The 16,840-nt window shown below is 49.2% G+C and overlaps 1 gene segment (V, D, J or C); it reads left to right on the forward strand.

Annotated features, from left to right (window-relative positions):
- The first annotated feature begins 12,077 nt into the window (after window positions 1-12,077).
- The window catches only part of LOC136318336 (immunoglobulin lambda-1 light chain-like), a 120,537-nt gene continuing 115,774 nt past the window's right edge, over window positions 12,078-16,840 (forward strand). Inside the window, 2 exon segments of the V gene segment in view lie at window positions 12,078-12,173; window positions 12,526-12,813. Coding sequence covers window positions 12,128-12,173; window positions 12,526-12,813 — 334 coding nt within the window.

The raw sequence follows: 16,840 nt of genomic DNA on the forward strand, positions 1-16,840 counted from the left end.
TTAGACCAAATTCTGAGGAGCGAATCCTGGGGTCCTTCTGTCTGTGCACGTGAATCATCACATCACCTCACACGTTATGTCTATGAACAGCGTCTCCAGCCTTTTGTGAGTGAATCCATTTCATCGTGTCCTCAGTAGAACTGGGTTGAAAACAAAGACATTGGTCCAGGATATAATGTGACTAGAAAGCCCGGTGGTCATACGAAATGACCGCTGTTCTAGATATTATAAATTGTAATTAAAATGATTTGTGCAAAGGTGTCTGCTAATTCAAACTGAATTACCCAGGGCAGGCGGCGAGGACGCCCCTTTGCTTAGTGCCCCACGGGGTTTCCCCCTTTTACTTGCTTAATTGCTTAAAGTAGAGTGCAATAAAGGAAACCACTGGCGGTACATTTCTTAAGAGCCACCTCTAGCTCAATAAATAAAGGTGATTTAAATAATAAAATGTTAATTCACATGTCAAAAAACTGTTTTAATCCTTTTTGCATTTCGGTCAACATTAGTCTGTCGTTTTTTTGTGGTTTTTTTGCATTTTTCTCCTGTCTTTGTTCAAGGGACTCATTTTGTCGAGACAGGCTTTTTTGTCTTGCATCTGAGGCAAGCCTTCTTTCTCTATGCTCATCAGTCTCATTTTGCCGAGAAAGATGCATTTGCTCTGCGACTGAAGCAGGCCTTGTCTTTCTCTGCTCAGTGGTTTCTTTTTGTCAAGAAAGCCGTTTTTGTGCAGCTTTAGCTCCTTTTCTCTCCTCTTCAGTGCTGTATTTTCTAGGAGGCATTCTGAAAAGAAATTATGTTAAGACGTAGTTTTTATGTAAAACAGATGATTGCCAATGAAAATAAATGTTCACCTTCCCCCTGACAGGCTCAATTTGCGTTCAGCCTTAAATTGTTACAAAAGCAGATGATTGCCAATGCAAACAAATGTTCACCTTTCCCCTGACCCGCACAATTTGCGTTCAGCCGTGGCAACTTCACCCCATTGGCTAGTACAGTTATGCAAGCAACCAATAAGCTATCGGCGACAAACAGACACTTAAGCTGCATATAATAAAGATACATGCTTTCCTGGACAAGGATCATCTTGCCAATGATCTTTCATAAAATTAAAAGAAATCTTTTCCAATACTGATGGTTATACAAATTCAGTGGCCTTGAACATGTTATAAAAAGAATCTTCATCCTTCACAAAGACTCTCACTAGTAACCTGATTCCCAGTGTACCGCTGACACGTGATCCTGTGTTGTCAGCCAGGGAGGGAGCAGAGGCACTGTCCCCTCCTCTGTGCACAGACAGTTCTGTGTCACTGGGAAACACAAATCCCAGCACCAGGATGATCTGAGTTCTCTAAAGAACAGACTCTGGGTAGACAGAGCACCTGGATGCAAAAGACAGAGTTGTGATAGCAAAAACTCTGGAGGCCTGAGACAGGGGAGGAGGAGGACATGGGGCCTGGAGAGGGACAGGCTGGGAGAGGGCTGAGTCATCAGACTCTGACATCCGTCTCCTGGATTGGAATTTGTTTCCATGTCACTGTCTGGTGGTTGACTCAAGAAAATCGTTAACCTCACATGATGACTTCCTACTCAGACAGAAAGAGAGGTTGGTACTCCAACAGAACAATGTCAGGGTCGTTGTGTTGCCATATAAGGAGTGCACTAAAAACAGCCAGGAGAGCTGTGACATCTATTAAAAGTTATACATATAGGATGACGTTCATCCTGGGGACATCAGGGGGCACTGTGGTTCCTGTGTGAAAACCCCAATAGGACCCAGTTCCCCGGGCTGTGCTCAGTACAAAGGGCATGATTGATGCTCCTTTGAAGACACTTCTATTGGGCAGAATCAACTCTGCATTCTGAAACCCACTCCTGGCCTCTACTGACATCAGGAAACTATGACCACGTGGTCCTTAAACTCAATGCTCAGACAAAAGGTCACAAATACACATTAGAGAACAGAGGAGAGATTTGCATTTATGCTCCACCCCCTGGGGCTGCAAGAAGAGAGGATAAGACAGGAGCTTGGGGAGCCCAGTGCCAGCTGCGCAGCCTCAGGGCAGAGCTCCTGGAAATCCCTCTTCACCATGGACTGCCTTCCCTTCTACCTCCTGCCTCTTGTTTTCTCCACAGGTCAGAGCATCCCACAGAAATCAGGGTTCTTGCCCCCCAATAAGTCCCTGCAAGCACAGTCCTAAGGAGCACCTTGCAGTCTGGGTGCACTGGGTATTATTTCTGTATTTTGTGTTTCCAGGTCTCTGTGCTCTGCCTGTGCTGACCCAGCCCCCATCTGCATCTGCCTCCCTGAGAGGCTCGGTCAAGCTCACCTGCACCCTGAGCAGTGAGCACAGCACCTACTATATTGAATGGTATCAGCAGCAGCCAGGGAAGGCCCCTCAGTATGTGATGCAGCTCAAGAGTGACGGAAGCCAGAGCAAGGGGGACGGGATCCCCGATCGCTTCTCGGGCTCCAGCTCTGGGGCTCACCGCTACCTCACCATCTCCAGCCTCCAGTCTGAGGACGAGGCTGAGTACATCTGTGGTGTAAACCATAAAACTGATGGTCAATACTGGTAAGCCACAGTGATACAAACAAAGAAGAAGTAAGGCTAAAATTTCCCTTTGTTCCCTTTTTACTTCATATACTCGGGGTGAGCTGCACCCTCTCCCTCCCCAGGACCCTGAGTCTTGACTTTCATTTTAGCGAATCCCATCATCTGACACTTCTCCCCAAGCCACTAGGGAGAAGAAAACGCTGTCTGAATTAAAAGTCGCTTTTATGACACAACATTCTATTTCCTCCGATTCTGGCTTGTGAAGACGGTGCTGGGACAGACCAGGGCAACCCAAGCAGAAAATGACCCAGACACAGTGACTGGGCTGGGATGGCCTTGAGAAGCTTCTGGCCCTGTGCTCCTCATCACAGAGAAGAGAAACAGTCTCAGGGCCCAGGGATGATTCTGGAAGTTGTCTGCAGTGAGTGTGTTGACTCACCTGCACCGAGGAGTGAAGCACGAACCCGTCAGGATTGAGGGCCAGCAGGAAGCCTTTGGTCAGGGGAGGCTGGACAGAGACACTGAACACTATGGTGGGAGCAGAGCTGCTCTGGGAGGGAAGTGGGTTCAGAGTGTAGGATACAGGAACACTGAGATGGAAAATATATTGTTGACCCGCCCCAAGACATAGCCCTGTGGGCGATCCTCCTTAACTCCATTCGGGGCACAGGAGACTGGACATGTTGATTTCCTCCATTGCTGTTTCAGAAACTAAACAAAAAGACCTTTCACTCAGCGCCCACTGCTCTGAGTCCCCGTGGAGCAGCCATATGCCCATAGTAATGCTGGTTCTGAACAAGGTACTAGGCTTGGTGGGATTCCAGGGCCAGACCCCTAAACGTCAGTCTGGTCCCCAGTGACTGATTCTGAGATGACGGTCAAGCAGCTGCCATGACCTGGGTGACTCCTAAGAGGGGAGCAGTGGAGGAGGAAGTGGTCAGCAGACAGGGCACGGACAGGGTGCAGGGTACGCAGGACACAGGATGGAATCAGGGCTTCGTCCTGTAGGACCTCTGTCAGCCACGGTGCCTGGAGTCACAGGCTCACAGGGCCATCTCGGGCTTTCCACTCCAGTAACGGGTGTTGTCTACAACAGTTGAAGGAACTTTGTCCCAAACAAGGCTTCCGTGCGTCCCCCAGTGGGAGTCCCCTCCACAACTCACGCTGCAGGAGAGGACGTCAGGAGGATTGTGGGGAATTCAGTCCAAACCCTAGTGAGGACAGGACCTCACCCCTGTCCACATAGGCCTGTGCTACCTTTAACTTGAAAGGGAGACAGCAGTGGCCTCAGATGGACAGAGAGAGGGACAACGTGTATTAGTGATGACAGTGAGTGCCCAGAGAGCAGACACTGATTATCCCCTGCTCTGTTCAATGGTGACCAGCCCATTAGGGAGCTGCCAGCACACATCTCAGGTCACAATAGGACAGAGGCACCATGAGAGGCCTTTATTATGGACACAGTTGAAAAAGGTTCATTGTCTCAGTGAGACGACAGTCAGTTGTCATGTGAAAGTGACAAATAAACGGTGGGAAGAAGTGTCCCTTTCATTGTCTGTTCCTTCCTGTGACTCCTGCTTCAGAGATGCCAGGTGGTCTGAGACCAGAAAGTGAAAGTTTACAGCAAACGTAGTTGTGCGGTATCATTTACACCCCAATATAGCTGTTAAATAAACAGAAAGAAAAAGTAATGATGTAAGGCCTGTGCCCTTGGCTGAGTCCCCAGAGGGAGCCTTAAAACAGGTCATGGGCCTGACCAGGCAGTGCTACAGTGGACAGAGCATTGAACTGCATCGTGGAGGACCCAAGTTCAAGATTGCCAGCTTGAGTGCAGGCTCATCTCGTTTGAGCACAGCTCACTAGTTTGAGCCCAAGGTCACTGGCTTGAGCAAAGTGTCACTTGGTCTGCTGTAGTCCCCTGGTCAGGGCACATATGAGAAAGCAATCAATGAACAACTAAGGTGCCGCAACCAAGAATTGATGCTTCTCATTACTCTTCCTTCCTGTCTGTCTGTCCATATCTGTCCCTCTCTCTGTCCCTCTGTCTCTCTGTCTCTGTCACACACAAAAAAGGAAGGAAGGAAGGAAGGAAGGAAGGAAGGAAGGAAGGAAGGAAGGAAGGAAGGAAGGAAGGAAGGAAGGACGGATGGAGGGAGGAGGGAGGGAGGAGGGAGGGAAGGAAGGAAGGTAGGAAGGAGGAAGGAGGATGGAAAGGAAGAAGGAAGAATGAAGAAGAAAGAAAGAAAGAAAGAAAGAAAGAAAGAAAGAAAGAAAGGGAAAGAAAGAAATGAAACAGGAAGAAACAGGTCACAAGACCTGCCCATGAGGAGATGCACTGAAGTCTCTGAGAGTGTGACAGGAGGCGGGGCCACAGTGAGCCTGCGCTGAGGAGCCTCCTTTCCCCTCAGGCTCCCCGTGCATCTCTCTCTCTCTCTCCTCATCTCTCCTCTCCTCTCTCCTCCTCCTCTCATTCTTTCTCTCTCCCTTTCTCTCTCTCTCTCTCTCTCTCTCTCTCTCTCCCCCCCCCATATGGATTTCTCTGTTGTTACTGTTCTCTTTAATTCGTCACTTTATCTCTAGCCTGTGCTCACTGTGCCTTCCCATTAGCTCAGCTTTTAATTGTTTTCCTCTTCATCTTGTGTGTGTTTAGTGAGATGTGATTTTATCCCACATGTAGGTTCATGTATCCATGACAACAGTCAGACACAGACACAACCATCACCACAGGGTCCCGGTGGTGTCCTTTTATAACAACATCCATCTCCTTCCTTTCAGGGGCCCTTCCGTGCACCTGACCCCTGGCTCCGCTAATTAATTCTCCATTTCTAAACACTTTTCCCTGCAGAAATGATCAATTGAGATAAAGAGTAGAATATAATAAGTTGCCTTTCGGGACTGGCCTTCTTTTCTTCACAGAATCCCCTGTAGAATCTACAAAATTGTTCCTTCACCAGAGTCTCTTCCTTTTCGTTGCTGAGTAGCATTCCATGGTCCAGGTGGACCAGCCTGTTTCACCATCTGCCCCTGCAGAGACATAGAGCTTGTTCTCACTTGAAACATTATGCACAACGGCACCATGACTATTTGGGTAGAGATTCTCTGTGAACATGAGTTTTCACTTGCTGAAATAAATGACCAAGATCACAAGTGCTGGGCCGTACGGTGACCACAGTTTTCTTCTATAAGAAGCTGCCAGACACTTTGCAGAGTGTCTGCACCATCTCCTGTTCCCATCACCCAGCCAGTGTGGTCCTGTCTCTCTGTGCCCTGGCTGGTGCTGGGAGTGTCACTTTTGTTACTTTAGCCATCCTGACAGGTGCCTGGTGATATCTCCTCATTATTATTTTTTTAAAGATTTTATTTATTCATTTTAGAGAGGAGAGAGGAGACAGGAACTGAGAGAGAGAGAGAGAGAAAGAGAGGGAGAAGGGAAGTGCAGGAAGCTTCAACTCCCATATGTGCCTTGACCAGGCAAGCCCAGGGTTTTGAACCAGGGACCTCAGCATTCCAGGTCGACGCTTTATTTACTGCGCCACCACAGGTCAGGCTCTCCTCATTATTTTAATTTGCATTTCCCTGACGGATCACAAATAACTTCCCATGTTCTTGTTGCCATTGGTCTGTCCTTTCCGATGTCATGTTTGTCCTCGTCACCACCCATTTTCTAAATGTGCTGTAGTATTGTTATATTTTTACTATTTCACAGGGAGAAGTGTTTTTATATGCTGAGGGTAGCTATTCATTTGATATTTAGTTTGCATATATTTTCTCTCATTCTGTTACTTGTCCTTGTCATCCTCTTTATACAGTGATACAGTGCAAAACATTAACGTTTGTGTGGTCCAATTAATCTTTCTTTTTATGAGTCATATACCTGGTGTCATCAAGATTTTTTGCATAACTCTAGATACCACCAAAATGTAAGTTTGGGGTTTTTTTTGTTTTTTTGTTTTTGTTCTTTTACCACAAATCCTAAAAAAAAACCAATAACTTCCTGGAAGGTCCATGACCAATGTCACTATGAGCACTCCTCACTCCAGTGACATGGATGACCTCATTACTATGGGGTGACGGAGAATGCTCCCCAATCCCAGGGCTCACCCTGAGGCGAGTGTGAGGGAGCTGGGCCAGAGTCAACACTGTCTCCCTCAGCACCCCAGAGAGCATTGGCGCCCAGGGTACAGGCCTGGGAGTGAGGCCCGAATTTAAATCCTCCCTAAATCCAGTCATCCTCTGCTCAGCTACAGCCACTCCACAGGGCACAGGAGGAAGAGAGGGGCTTTGCATGACGAGCCCCCCATCCCTGCACAAATAGGATAAGAGGGGGTCCAAAGGCTGCAACCCCAGCTGTGGGCTCAGGGGCAGAACCCGGGGCATCTCCACCATGGCCTGGACCCCTCTCCTGCTCCCCCTCCTCACTCTCTGCACAGGTGCACCCCGTCCCCTGCCTGCCGGCCCAGCCCCCACAGAGCCCTGAGCTCATTCCAGCACAGCCTCAGGCAGGACCTACTGAGAATGAGTCTTCACCCTCAAGCCTTCTCTCTTCCCCTCTCTTACAGACTCCGTGGCCTCATATGAGGTGACCTAGTCACCACCATTCTTGTCAGTGGCTTTGGGAGAGACGGCCAGGATCAGCTGCACTGGAGATTTACTGGATAAGAAATATACTCACTGGTACCAGCAGAAGCCTGGCCAGACCCTTGTGCTGGTCATTTATAAGTACAGTGAGCGTCCCTCAGGAATCCCTGACCAATTCTCAGGCTCCAGCTCAGGGAAAACAGCCACCCTGACTGTCAGTGGGGCCTGGGCTGAGGACGAGGCCGACAAGGGCTGTCAGTCTTCAGACAGCAGTGATAATACTCACAGTGATACAGGAGATGGGGGAAACACCATTCCCTGTTGCTGTCACTCTCTCCTCAGCCCCAGGTGAACTGTAGACACAGCCGTAAGCAGGTCTGTCCCTGGTCCCCGGATCCAGATCCTCAGGCTGCCCCTCCCCCAGACCTCAGGCAGCTCCACAGAAGTTGAGACAGGAGTGGGTTCAGTCTGATAGAACTGGCTGTCCTCATGTTTCCTGGCTGGGTGTGAGTTGGGGACAGAGGGCATGAGTGGAAGGACACACAGGCAGGGACATACATCCAATGATGATGGACCCTGAATATTCTGAAAGGTGACTGAGTCATTGCCCTGCATTAATCCTCAGAACTAACCACTCATCTGAGCTCATCCAGCCCCAGGGTCTCTGGGCTGCCTGGGTTCTGGACAGAGCACACCCAGGTCCCTCCTCAGGGCTAAGCACCCTCACACTTCTGCTGGGAACCGGGTGGCTCACAGTGGTGCCCTCAGGGGGACGTGCTGTTGGTGCAGAGGACTGCCTCCCCAGACCTCACCCCTGAGAGTGGGGCTCAGGTCTAATGACCTCCTGAGAACAAGATCCCAAGTCTCTGCTCAGTTCAGGATGACCTCCCAGCTGAGCCCTCAATTGTCACTACATTATAAACCACCCAGTCTTGTCTCCATGTTTATTTCCAGAAAGATCCTCCAAAAACCCTACTGCATGCAATTCTCCGGCTCTCCGTCACATTTAGAGAACTGTAAGTATTCTTAGTTCCGATCACCACATTGTAAAACCAAGCTTCCTCAGAGAAAAAGAGCCACACAGGGAGACTTGAGACCACGTGCAGACTCACACACATAATCAGAAGTCCTGCTGTCCTCCACTCAGAGAGGAAAAGTTCCTAATCGGGACATCAGGGTGACCTGTCAGTGAGCTTTGCCTGAATGGTGGGGAAATTAACACAAGCTTCACACTGTCAGGTCCCATTGAGAAAGTATAAAACCCGTTCAAGAAAGAATCAAACTGTTTCCATTAACTTCACTGAATCTACAATAATCGAGCCTAGCAGAGAAAACACATATATTAAAATACAAGTATTGTTCACTGAACAAATGTTCAACAAATCTGGCATCACACTACAACTTCCTGATTAGAATAGGAAAAAATAAACCATAATAAGTGAAAAAATTAAACTATTGTACTGGTCATGAAATTTTACCGATGATGGAATTTGTAACAAATATTCATAAAAAATTAAACTCCACTTCTACAAGAAGGTAGAATAGTGACAGAATATGGTAACTGCAGACTAGGAGGACAAAAGCAACACCCCAGTCCCTACAGAGTTCCTGAGAAAACCATAGTGTCTGAGATACAATCACACTTGATGAGCTGACAGCATATTAATTTCTGAAATAAAAACATTAGTGAATTGATGACATAGAACAGAAACTATAGACAGTAGATCAAACCACAGACAAAATAAGACACTGAAAAAAATTAACAAAAGTATCAGTGAGCTGTTGGACTTGAAGGAGCCTAATATGCATGTAATTGCTGTTTGTGAAGCAGAAAAGTTTGTGGCAGGTAGAAAAATATTTGAGGAAATATTGGCCAAAAAGTTTGTAATTTCAGTGAGATCAGGAATCCCACATACCAAGAAACTCAATAAACCCCAAGAGCAACAACACCCAAAAAATCAAAACAATCATAGTCATATTCCTCAAACCGCTGTTGAACAGAAACTCATCAGAGAGACCAGATACGTTCTATAGAAAGAACCAGAGTGATCAGAGCAGATCTCACCGTGACAACCACACAAACAGGAAGAGAGTGAACTAATGTCTCTAAATACAGAAAGAGAAACCACAACAAAATGCTATCCACTTTCAAGTCTTTACCCAGTGAAAACAGCTCTACAAGTAGAAGGCAAAGTAAAATTTCCTCAGACACAAAAACTTAGAGAATTGATCACCTGCAGTCCTTCAGTCCCAGAAACATCAAAGGTAACTCTCAGACAGAGAAACATGAGAATTGACATAAAGAAATGAAAGGTGTCTGATATGGTAACTATGCAGATAAATAGAGAAATATTTCATCACAATAAATCCTAGAAAAGATATCACTGTTTAAGTATAAAACACAATAACGATGTATGCTGTGGTGTTACAGCTAATACACGACAATGTCACCTCAAAGGGTGGGGGAAACGAAGAAGATGTTATAATAAACTGAGGTGTCTCTCATTCAAAACTAGTCAGGTCCAATAAGGTATTTTCTCACAAGTTTATAATTAGGGAGCAGGGAGGTGATGTGTTGTAAGAATTCCCTGAATCACAAGAGACATTCCTGTGTGAATTCTTGAGCAAACGAAAAGGGAGCACCGTGTAGGACAGTCCTTGTGGTCACCTGCTGGCTCAGCTCATTGACAGAGGGTGGTGGTCACCGGGCAAGGGCTCCACCTTCCCCTGGACTCTCCTGCAGCTCCTCTGACTCTGGGCCCAGGTGTGTGTGTGTTCAGTGTGACGTCAAATCCTGCTACCACATCCCTTCACATTGTAGATTTACATCACATGGGGACGGACTGCTATTGTCCATAAACACCTCAGGTGCTCACTGTCTTTCATCCTCAGACAAGCCAGACCCTCCCCACAGGGCACTGACTCTGCTGTCCCCAAACTCATTTCCTGTGCCAGCTCCATCCTTCCTCCTGATGGCAGCTCCGGGGTCACATCCAGAGAGCCGTCTCCAGCCCTCCCCACACAGTACCTGCCCATTACTTTTCATCCAATCTCAGCTCATCACTATCAGCTCCAAACTTATTTCCTATAATTATATTCACTGATTAATGGTTTGATTTTTGCTCATTATTTTCATCATTTTTCAGAATATTTTAATGCAAAACGCACATATGGTCATCTGTGGCATGAATACACAGGAGATTTTTTCACCTTCAACAATAAGACTGGAATCTGATGGTCTTTCTCTATCTAGATACTCAGCAATTCCAAGAGCTCCAAACTTGTCTCACTTCCTGTCCTACAATCCCTACTATGGAGGCTTTACTTTCATTCATGTCGCAGACAGACCTCGGGATGGCTGCTGCGGCTCCAGCTATCACAGCCAGGCTCAAGAGGGAAGGCACTGCATAAATATAGTGTGTTTTTTACCTTCACCACAGCAAAATTTCCTCAGAAAGAAGCCCAGGTAATTGACACACCATGGACCAATGCTGGGAAACAAGGTCAATAATAACCATGAGAGGCCTGTTTATAGCAACTGTCTGGCTGTTAAATCAATACGGAAGACAAGACACAGGGAGAGGTTGGGAGGGACTATCTGAAGTGTCACCAGTACAAGTGTTTCCTCTCTGCTCTGACCTACATGACAGAGACTCTGAGACAAGGGCGGTGTCTAGCTCACACTGATCTCCCAGGATGGAATGTCTGCCAGACCGAGTGGGTCTGAACCGATGTTTGTTGGGTGAGAGCTCTCCTGTCTCAGCCTTTGGAGCAGCGTCATCCACTGTCCTGTGTTGACCCTGCACCTGCAGCAGTCGGCATCAGTGATGACAGTCCTAGGATCCTATGTCCCCCTGCCAAGTCCAAGAACCCGTCATCTCAAAGTATGTGCTGAAATGCTTCAGGTGGGCCCGCCACTCCTCCAGATGAACCTATTCATATATTCATGGGTCATCTGAAACTCTGGTGCCTGGTCTTGAGACAGGCACGGTCATGTACAGAACAGCACTTCCTCCCCGGATACCAGCAGTCCCTGCATCAGGGAGTTACCACCAGAACAAGCACATTCAGAATCTGCACCTGGACAGAGGACACAACTGTCCTCCAGCAGCCTGCATGAGTGGCCACCAGGGGGCAGCAAAGACCACCTGGCAAAGCCTCCTGGAGACTGGGTGGGCCTGGGCAATAGAAATTCTGACATGAAGGAGGATTATTAGCCACAACCGTACAACTGTACGAAAAGTGCAGGTTTTATACAGTATCACCTTTAACACTGATGTGACATTCTGACTCTGTCAGGTGTGGTTCTTGTAGAATTTGCCTACTTTCCTGCATTGTTCCAGGTACTTCATTCCTCTCCAGCCCACCTCTTTTCTGCTAAAATATTGTTTTGTGCTCAAACATTTTTCAAGCATTAAATCTGTCTCTGGCAATGGTGCACACTGGGGACACTGAGTCACAGCATCAACGGCCTGTTCCAGAAGCTCGCACCAAATACAGAAACTTATGTCAGTGCAATGACTCCTAAATCTCTATGGGTCATTAGCATGGTGGGAATTTATTCAGGCCTGATGCTCACAGACTGTGACTGGGTGGACACTGCACTGACCTCAGGCTCACATGCTCACCCTGCAGTTACCATTCTGTAATGAGTTCAGAACATGCAGACAGACTTCACCTCTGGGATCTGCTGTTACTGGCTGGTCCGGAGTGGGGAGGCCATGAGACAGTCTGAAGAGGAGACATCAACCCACACTGTAGCACCAGAGGATGAACCAGAAAGTGCTCAGTGGAGGGTGAGGGTCTCTAGGGCACACCCCACCCCTCTGTGTCCCAGGGGCTGAGGGTTCTCAGAAACCACGGAGCTCCTCAGGCAGCCCCTGAGCCCTGGCTGATTTGCATACCAGCAGCTCTCTCCAGCAAGGGGATAAGAGAGGCCTGGGAGGAACCTGCCCAGCCTGGGCCTCAGGGAGCAGACTCAGGGCACCTCAACCATGGCCTGGACCCCTCTCCTGCTCGGCCTTCTTGCTCTCTGCACAGGTGCGGGGCCCAGGCTCACACTACCTTCAGCCACAGAGATCTGGACAAACCTGAGTCTGACTCTGAGCTCAGCAGGGTGGGGACAGGGTGCTCACAGATGATGGTTGGTGGGGCTGTGCACACTGTGCTCACTCACTTTGTGGTACCCTAAAGTGTTGTTCCTGCCAGTACAAAGGGGCAGAGTGGCTGTCCTCATATGTTCACAGACTTCATGGAACAGGCAGACTCATGGCACTGTGGGGCTGAGACTGAGGCCCAGAGAATCCTTGCACCCCGCTCCAGGGTGGGCAGGTGGTGTCTCCTGGGAAGGGATCCTTCATTTTAGAGCCCATCTGTCTTTTCTCTCTTGTAGGCTCTGTTGCCTCCTATAAGCTGACTCAGCCATCCTCAGTGTCAGTCGCTCTGGGACAGACAGCCACGATCACCTGTGGAGGAAACAACATTGGAAGTAAATATGTCTACTGGTACCAGCAGAAGCCTGGCCAGGCCCCTGTCTGGGTCATGAGAGATAGCAGCCGGCCTTCAGGAATCCCAGACCAATTCTCAGGCTCCAACTCGGGGAACACAGCCACCCTGACCATCAGCAGGGCCCAGGCTGAGGACGAGGCCGACTATTACTGTCAGGTGTGGGATGGCAGTAATGATGCTCACAGTGACACAGGCAGACGGGGAAGTGAAACAAAAACCTCCTTCTGTGTCACACGCTCCACGACCCCTAAGAGGCCTGTGGACACAGCCATGAGTCGATTGGGCCCAGATCCCATTCCTGAGGTCCCCAAGCTACCCCTCCTCCCATCCTCAAGCCGCCCTGCTGAGGGTGGGACAGGAGTGGATCAGGGCTAGTAGCACCGGGTGTCCTGCTGTGTCTATGTCATGGTGTGATTTCTGGGAAAAAGTCCTGAGTAAATAGACAAACTGATGGGAATCTGTGTCAAAGTAAGAGTCCTTGAAATCTACATAAAAATACTAGGACTCTGTTTACAAAATGTACTGGATTAATCTGAGAACCTCTCAGCTCAGCTGAGCTCCTAAAGCTCCAGGCTCCAGGGCAGCCTGGGGCCCTGAATGGAGCAAACTGGTGTTGACACACCCACCAGCACGGCTGGGAGTCCCTGGCTGGTGAGGCTGTGCCCTCAATGGGAAGGTCCACTGTGGCAGAGACCCGCCTCCCTCAGGTCATTGGCTTCCCCTGAGTGTGAGTCAGGACAGTGAGGGGCTGATGCCAACATCCCAAGGCCCTGCCATCTACAGATCTGACAGCTCCCAGGGGAGCTACATGTGCTGGTCTTCCAAGGACCCCCTGGAAGTTTCTTTACTTCTGCTTACCTTCTATTCACAGCTCAGGGGAGAGTCACCACAGGGAGGCAACATCCCTGTGACACAGGGGACCTGCTGTCCCTCTTACCCAGGCTTTTTACAGTCTTTGCCCCACACTCACCCCTGCCCACCTCTCTCCCTCCCATCAGGGTTGGGAGCCCTGACTATTTTGACTTAAACCACCCCCAGACATTGCAACCCCTGGAGAGGTAGACATATAGCATGCTGGAGCAGCAGTGACATTGGGGGTTATATGCTCAATTGTGTCTCCTGATACCAACAGCACCTGCCCCCTTTCCTCCTGTCCCCTACTGTGTGGTCTGGTAGGCTGACATGGGAACCCTCTAGTCCAAGGCTGGAGAAGTGAGATCACTCCTTCCCTCTTACCACTTGGTAAAGTGTGTCTTTCTGAACATCAGCTCATGAGGACACATGGGAACAAATTCTGTCCCTTCCTGTGGTCTGTGTGTCAGACACCCACGTGACAGCCCAGAGAGGCAGGTATAAATGGGTCCCGATATGCAGAGTGCAGGTGTGAACACAGCAGGTGTCACCTTGAGATTCTGCCTCTACTTCTGTTTTCACCATGACCTGGGACAGGACCTCTCTGTCTAGCTCTTCAGGACTGTCCTCCCTTCCCATTACCAGGGAAAGTAATGGGGGACAGGTGACATTGTCCTGACTGCCCTGTGACCTGAGGGGGCCGATCTTGGGGAGGAGACTCCTGAGGCTGCAGGTCAGGATTCACCTGCAAACAGCCGCCTTGGAGCCCAGTAGACTGTGGTGCAGCATCAAAGATGCCCCCAGCTGCTCAGGAATCCCTTCTCCACTAGTGGTTGCTCTCAGCTCCCTCCCCTCATCCTCTGTAGGGAACCAGTCCCACCTGGCTGACCCCACATTACCCTCTAAGGTCCTGTATAAAATCCTATCCTCAGGGAGACCGTCCATGACATGAAGACTGAGTGAGGTGCTTTCCTGAGTAATCTCATGAGACCCCGTATTTCTTCTTTGAATCTCTCAGCACACGTCATGTCTCATTTATAACTCTGACTCAGTTAGACTCAGCCTGTAGGGGGAGATTGTGCACAGGGTCCAGCAAGTAATGATTTTGAACATTTACACTCCTGGTGACACTCACACTGGAAACTCCAGAATGTTTTTATGAAACGAGACAGACTCGGGAGATCCTGCGCATCACTCCTCACAGTGACCCCAGAAGGAGCTGAAAGGGGGACAAAGGCCTTGGGTCACAGCAGATACTGTGCCCCTGGGGACTGAGACAGGCTCCCGGGAGAAGATGAGACCTTCAGAGGAGGAAAGTCATGGCCAGGGACCCCACCCAGAGGGTTGTGATCAGAGAGACAGAAGCAGCTGGAAGGACCAGCCCTGTGCTGATGTCCTTAGAGGGGACTGTGTGGGTGTGTGGGCTGTGGTGACAGATACCACCCACGGGGGGCTGACAGTATGGGTTACTGTCACAGATCTGAGGTTCACTGTCTGAGATTGTCAGTCAGCAGGGTGGGTGCGGGCTGTGAAGCGGGTCTGCTCCCTGCCTCCTCTCTCACTTCCAGTGTTTGCTGGTGTCTTTGGTGCCCTTGGCTTGTAGACTCTGCCCACATCTTCATGTGGTGTTGTCCCGTAAGTCTGTCCCCAAATTCCCCCTTTATATGAGCACACTAGTCAATTGGATCAATGCTGCCGCCCCCCCCCACTCCAGTGTGACCTCATCGTGACTAATCACACCTGTAACATCATATGTTCGTTAGCTCCCAACATGAGGTAATCAGAATTAGGACTTCCCCACATGAAGCTGGGGCACAGATCAACCCATCGCAGTGTCTCTGCCAGGATGGGCCTCCCTCCCGTGTGGGCCTGCGGGGTGCTGGGGCACCACCACGCTCTCAGGGATCAGGTGGGGTAACGACAGCCCAGCAGGACCCTCACCCTCCCCTCAAGGACCCATCTCTGTGCCTGGACATCCAAGTTCCCTCTTTCTCTCTGAAGTCATCACAGTGAGCAAATCTATGAGCTGTGACAAGGTGGCCTTCGCAGCCTCCCAGTCAGTCCAGAAGTGAGATTGGGACCTCACGGCTTCAGTGGGATGCTCGGCAGCTGACTTGCTGACATATTCCCTGAGACACCAGGGTGACCAGCTCATCTCCCAATGGCTTGTTCGACCTCTCCTGACCCTGATCTGCTCTTCTATGGACCTGGGAACAGTAGCGCCCATCAATCCTCCTTGTCCTTCTCTGGACTAACCCAGAGGGACCTGTTTGAGCTGTCCATGCCTTCTCTGTAACAGCCTCTCTTCTCCTTAGCAACACCGGCCCAGTTCTGAGCCTGTCTGTCCTCACCTGGCCCCAGGCCCTTATGCCACGCTCTGTGGACGGGTCAGGACACACACGGATGTCATCGTGTTCAGCTCAGGTTGAGTGACTGTACAACCACCTGCACCTCCCAGCACCAGAAGGCACACACAGGGTCAACCCATGTCAGTCAACCGGGTTGAGGTGACGGCATCAGGGAAGGAATAAACAGGAAGTGGCTCTGCTGTAATCTCCTGGGACATCCCAGGATGGAGAACCAGGACCTCGTCCCTGTGCCCAAATCCTAGTGAGCAGGACAGGGGCTGGGAGAATGGCCTCCTGTGACCTGTGCAAAGGAAAGCACACCTGTGGGCCACTTACATGTGTGTGCACGTGCATGAATGTGTATATACGTGTGCTTGTGTGTATTGTGTGTGCATGTGTCATTGTTCACATGCATGTATAGTTCCGTGTTGCCAGGAATTGTTGCCAGTGTCAATTGTCCCAAAACCAGGACTTCCAATGTTTCTGTATCTCTTCCTTTTTCATTATTCTGATGCCTTCCGATTATTTTAAAAATAAGAATGAAAATTAAGGCTATGAATAGAAGGAGGAGGATTTAACACTAGTATGCGCTTACTGTGTATCAAAGCCATTCATAGAGCTTTATGTTTTTTAAACTGCTTAATCACAGTTTAAGAGAAGAACTGTAATCTTTACGTATCAACTCTATGAGACAAGTATTCTATCCATAGGTGAAAATATAATCTACTCTATGAGACAAGCATTCTATCCATAGGTGAAAATATAATCTACTCTTCGAGACAAGCATTCTCATCATCACCCACTTGCAGATGGGAAGCTGAGGCGTGGAGGGATGAGCACCCCATCTGAGGTCAGAACTAGAGAGTGGATCACCCTGCAACAAACAGAGCTCTCTGCCCCAGAGTCCCTGGTCTTCACCTAAATCCTCTGGCCTCTTATTGTGCTCTCAAAAGTAAACTTTGGTTTCTCCTTCAGCATTAGGAAGTTCTCTCTCTTTGA

The sequence above is a fragment of the Saccopteryx bilineata genome, unplaced genomic scaffold (assembly GCF_036850765.1).
Source record: "Saccopteryx bilineata isolate mSacBil1 unplaced genomic scaffold, mSacBil1_pri_phased_curated manual_scaffold_46, whole genome shotgun sequence".
NCBI classification, from domain to species: domain Eukaryota; kingdom Metazoa; phylum Chordata; class Mammalia; order Chiroptera; family Emballonuridae; genus Saccopteryx; species Saccopteryx bilineata.